Source organism: Trypanosoma cruzi (assembly GCF_000209065.1).
Source record: "Trypanosoma cruzi strain CL Brener chromosome Unknown tcruzi_1047053506119, whole genome shotgun sequence".
Classification (NCBI taxonomy): domain Eukaryota; phylum Euglenozoa; class Kinetoplastea; order Trypanosomatida; family Trypanosomatidae; genus Trypanosoma; species Trypanosoma cruzi.
The window spans coordinates 1-5,467 of record NW_918722.1 but is presented as its reverse complement, the minus strand read 5'-3'; the positions used below and the strand labels follow the sequence as shown (position 1 = coordinate 5,467).

Below are 5,467 nucleotides of genomic sequence, written 5' to 3'. Positions count from 1 at the left end.
ATTTGAGCGAGTGCGGGATGAAAGGTTTATGCCGCTTTGTGTGTGCTACTCAATCGTCGTCATTGCACGCTGTCGTTACGCTGCGTTGTGGTGCGGTGCCGTTTGATGAGGGAGGGGCGCGATGCCACGGCTGCTGCGCACCACAACCATTTATTGCCTTTGCACCGGCATTGTTGTTTTTCAGTTTGTGTGATATTTTTTTTTTTGCTTCACGATGAATTTGTTGGAGGAGCTTTGGTTTTGGTGCCTGCTTCACGGTGTTTCGCTTTGTGTGTCGGTTGCGGTGCTTCCACGTGGCGCCAAAGCGTTTGGTGGGGTGTTTATTCTTCTTTTTGCGCCTTGCAGCTAATCTTGTTTGGCCATGGCGGCATCGGTGGGATTCTGCGACTGTGCGCCTGCCGTGCGTGTCTCATCTTTTGCCGTTGCTCCCTCGTTGTGTTGGTGAAGGAGGAGACGAGCGACGGCGTCGGTGCAGTTGCGCCCCCGTAGGAGAGGGAAGGCACCGACCGCTGCTGACGGAGACGGTCTTTGCTGCAGGCGATCTGACGGGAAGACGTCACCGGTGTTACAGTTAGCCGAGATGGATGTGTGCCGCACTGCGTCTCCCACCCCTTTCATCATCCCCTCTGTCCACTGCAGTCACACGCCACACGCACCGCAGAGCAGCGGCGCGACCACCATCCGGATGTCTGTGAGCCGATCGGAATGTGCAATCGGTGTGGGCTCTTTTTCCCCGTGTTTGAGTGCCGCCGCCGTGCTTCTTTATTTTTCTTTTGTTGTGTATGCCGTGCGTGTATGGTGCCGCTGCTTGCTGCGCAATGCCGACTCGCGTGAAATGGAAACGACGTTTTGACTGCTGGCGATCGGCGAGCTCTCCACTCCACTTACGCAACACCAACACCAACGCCTCTCGGACGCGCTTGATGGCTGGCGGTCGTATCGCTGCCACGTGGTCTGCCTCGGCTCTTGTGTGTCGTGCACGGCATCGGGATCGCCCTGTGATGCAGCCATTCGGTAACAGAAGCGGTGCCAGTGGTCATGTGGCTTTTTGCCGAGATTCCGCCACTCGGCACGGTGGCTGTACGGGGCTGTGTGGGCGGTGGGGGGGTGATGGTGTCACTGACTTGATTGCGTCTGCGCGGCTTTGTGTCGGCGGCTGTACTGTGGTGGGGATTGTGTATGACCGGATTGCCTCTGCGTGCCACTGTGTTTGGAAACTGTTGTTGCTGCCTTTTATTTTTTTTTGAGCGTGCAGTTAGAGATACTTTTGCTTTACCAGCACAACTATCGTTTCAAGGTGTTAGGGATTAATTGCAGTATTAGGATTAGCAGTGTTATTATAACGATCTGGCGGAATTGTGTCACTGGATTCGCCATCTGTAGAAAGGGATTTGCTAGACAGGAGTTATGGTCGACGGTGCAAGTGAGACACGCCACGACAGCCCTGCTGATACGTGTCTGGGTCGGTGGATGCGGTCTTCGGTGGGTGCGTGTCCGCGCAGCCGGCACCGTGTGCGGAGCAGGGCCATTGCGGCTGTGCGTGCGGCGCTTCTTTTGGTGTTGGTGCTGGTTGCGGCGGCATGGATGCCCGCGGTGCATGCGGTGGTGTTGCGACTGCGGGGCGGCACGGTGGACAGAGCCATCACGGTTGGCCGCGCCGTGGACACGGTGCTGATGGACGGCGTGTACATGACGAACGGCGTGGCTGTGGTGTTCGAAGTTGCGGCGATGCTCCCCGGTGCGCTGCGCATCGAATTGAGGAACTGCGTGTGCGACGGCGGTGCGCAGATCTACGTGCGGGGCTACAGCGGCGAGCCGGCGAGTGACCGTAGCCTGGAGGTGAGCGTGAGCGGGCTGTCCGGGAGCTACTGCTCGCTTGTGTTTGTGGACAACCTGCCGGCACACACGAACGTGACGGTCCGTGACTCGACGATTGTGACGCCGGGACCGATGCGCTACTCGCAGCTGAGCGGACTGACGGACGCGGTGGCGTCGCCGCTTGTGCTGTACGCGACGTCGCTGTTGCAGTCGCAGCTGCGTGTGAGCAACGCTGTGCTGAGGTCGTTGCACGCGGGCGGGTCGGCGCTGTACGTTGGCGGCGGTGTGGACCTGCTGTCGAGCGCGGTGGTGCTTGACGGCGTGTTGCTGGAGGCGTCGGGCGGTCCGACCGCTTCCGCGATGCATGTGGCGTCCTCGTCGCGTCTCAGTTTGCGGAGCCACTCGGTATTCTCCGTGACGAACGTGTCGGTTGTGAGCAGCGGCGGCGGCATTGTGCTTGGCGAGCGCCTCGCGGTGTTTGATTCGGTGCTGCGCTTCGTGCGCGTCGAGGGGTCTGTTGCGTCGTCGCTGGTGCGCTGCGACTGTGGGACGGTCAGTGCCGGCGGGTGGCTGGGCCTGCACGGCGTGTGGGCGGTGGGCGAGGCGTCGTCTGTGGCATCGCTGTCGGAGGTGACGCTGAGCGGCGGCACCGTGTCGATTGCGCGCTGCGCTGCCACTGGCGCGACGCTTGTCTCCGGGCTGGCGATCACGAGCGGCGTCGTGTCGGTGCAGTGCAACCGTGCTGGCGGCCGGGTGCTGCAGAGCAGCAGCGACTACCGCATGGCCGGCCTGCCCTCCGTGAGCGTGGTGCCGTGCGACGGTTGTGCGGCAGCGCTGGCGTGCTTCGATGCGCTGACGGCGTCGTTCTCCGACTGCGTGTGCAACTGCCGTGCCGGCGGCGTGGGCGAGGCGTGCCTGCCGTTCGACGTGCCGCCTGCAAGGTCCGGCGGTGGTGGTGGTGGTTCGCAGGGCTGCGTGAGTGGCGTGACGCTGACGGAGTCCGTGACGGTTGACGGTGGGCGGGCGACGGCGTGCTTCGACTCGGTGGTGTTCAGCGGACCGATCACTGTGGCGGTGGACCTGCGCTCGATGGATGCGTTCGCTGACGCGCTGAACGTGACGCTGCGCGACTGCGTGCTTGCGGGCGGCGCACAGCTGCGGATTGGCGGCCTCAGTGAGAGCACGGCGCGCCTGATGCCGCACGCCCTCGTCAACATGACGAATGTGACTTCACTGGAGGGCACGATTGTGCTGCATGGCGCGATGCCGCTGCACTCGCGTTTCCTGCTGGCGAACTCAACGCTGCGCGCGACGGTTGGCGGGTCGCAGTACGTGCCGGCGACCCGTGGCTACGAAGGATTCCGGTACGGCCCCGCGCTTGTCCTGGACGGTGTCCGGCTTCTGTCGACGTGTTTTGTCATGACGCGGTCGACGCTGGTGTGTGGCGGGTGTTCGTGCGCTGCGATCCTCGTGGAGCGCGGCCTTGGCGTGAACCTGTCCAGCGTCTTATACATGGACAACTGCGTTATTAGGTCGCGGACGCACGTGATGTACGCTCTTGCGTCGGACCTGCGTGTTGGTAGCGGCTCCGTGTTCTCCATACAGAACAGCTCGTGGAGTGCGCCGAGCACCGAATACGACAAAGGCGCGTGTGTGTTCAAGGATGTTGTTGTGGATGGCGGCAGCGTGCTGCAGATTGTGTCCAGCACTTTCCGTCTCGGCTTCGCCATGCTGATGGCAGCCGCGTTGACCGTGACTGACGGCAGCTGGCTGGTGCACCGCAACAACGAGTTCTGCACCGCCTACGTTGTGTACGTGGCTGCCCACTACGGCATGGTGTTCCGCGATCAGAGTGTGTGGTCGATACTTGACAACAACTTCACGTACGGCTCGTACTCGACCTTTACCTGTATGATAACCAAGTGGTCACCACCATCCGACACGCGCCCGACCATCTACGGTGTGTGCAACGAGGCAATGGGCTCTCCTGTGACGGATTACCAAGACGACCTCAATATTTGGGCGCCCGTGACGGTGTTGGACTGTGGGGTGTGCATCGTGGACGCCGTGTGCTTTGCAGCGAGGACGAGCAGCATCAGCGGCTGTGAGTGCGTGTGCGCTGCTGGCGGCTACGGTGACACGTGTCTGCCAGCTGTGGTTCCGGACAGCCTTGGGCCGCTTCCGCTCCCCGATGCGAAGGACACGGAGGTCCGCTGCGTGCACGGTGGCAGCATCAGCTCCGTGTACGTTCCTGATCCCGGTGTGCGTGGTCTGTGCTTCGTCAACGTGACCTTCACTGCCGCGATTGTGCTGGACCTGTCGTATTTTGACGCGCCACAGCATACACTGAACATCACGCTGCTGCAGTGTGTCCTCGTGGGCCTGTCGATCAGGGGGAGTGGTGCGCGTGTGCACGTGGACGTGACTTCTTCGATGCTGGATTTTGGTGCATTGGAGTTTCAGGGTTATTTCGGCGCGAGCTCCCAGATACTGTTGGTGGGCTGTACGCTTGTGGCGACGTCTGGCTACGCCATTTCCTTTGTGAAGTTTACTCTCAGTGCGAATATGGTGCTGCTGCTACTTGACAACTACATTGGGGCGGATAGGTACGCGGTCTATTTCTTCAATGGTGTTGTTGATGGTGGCGGGATTATTGTGAAGGGAAATACGCTGAGCACAACGAAGGACGATGACAGTGTGGAATCATCTGTTTGCGTTAATTCTGTTGGAGTGAAGAACGGCGGCTACTTTGACGTCGAGAACAACACGATGAGCTCGGTCAATGGCGTTATTCTTTTTGGGGATACTACCGTGAGCTCCGCGGGGCTGCTGCGAGTGGCGGACTGCACCTTCGATGGCGGGACTGAATTTTTTGATCCCGCGCTGGTGTATTTTTCTGGCTCGGTGACCCTCGAGGGAGGTGCGCAGTGGCGTGTGGAGGGCAACAGCGTGGGTGCAGCCTCAGTATTAACTATTCCGCATTCCTTGCAAAAAATTAGGTTATCGGGCAGCGGCACCACCGTGGCGCTTGCATACAACCGTCAGGTGGACAATAGTTATCCCTTCGCTGATTTTTCTCCGCCAGACACGATTGTTGAGTTACCCGCGCGGTTTGTCGTTGGGTGCAACCTGCAGGGCGATGAGGAGGTGTCGTACGACGATGTGTTTCCGGAGGAGGTGGAGGTCTTCAGGTGTGGCACATGCAACGACGATGCGGCGTGCTACATGCCTGGGACGGAGTCGGTGGACCGCAGCTTGTGCTCGTGCAGCTGCAAGGACGGATGGCATGGCGCGTCGTGTCTTCCCTTCGAGGTGCCCGACGCGGTTGTGCCGCCCGTGGCGGAGAGAGCCGTCGACGGCGACACGAGCTGCATGGTGAACCAGACGCTGACGAACGTTACGCTGAACATGTGGAAGACGCACCACTGCTACGTGGGTGTGACATTCAGCGGCGTGGGTGCTGTACCGAAGTTTTTCCTCAACATTATGCCGCTGCACCTCCCCATCAACATTACGCTCACTGGGTGCACATTCCGTGAGGGTGCCGCGCTGCAGTTTTTTGGGGGTGCTGAGGCGACCGAGTCATCTGGCGTCCTGATCCGCGTGAGCCAGACGGTGATGCGATCCTCCACGTTGCTTTTGTACGTGC

At 60.5% G+C, this 5,467-nt stretch overlaps 1 protein-coding gene across 1 annotated transcript, besides 1 other annotated feature; it reads left to right on the top strand.

Annotated features, from left to right (window-relative positions):
* Nucleotides 1–5,467: a sequence feature (areas not merged during assembly with more than two copies in the genome that could not be assigned to a particular haplotype).
* Nucleotides 1,408–5,467, top strand: Tc00.1047053506119.9 (dispersed gene family protein 1 (DGF-1), putative; the record flags this gene model as incomplete). The annotated part of the gene is made up of 1 exon (XM_799146.1): nucleotides 1,408–5,467. A coding segment is annotated over one exon (4,060 nt), but the record flags the coding sequence as incomplete, so codon positions are not given.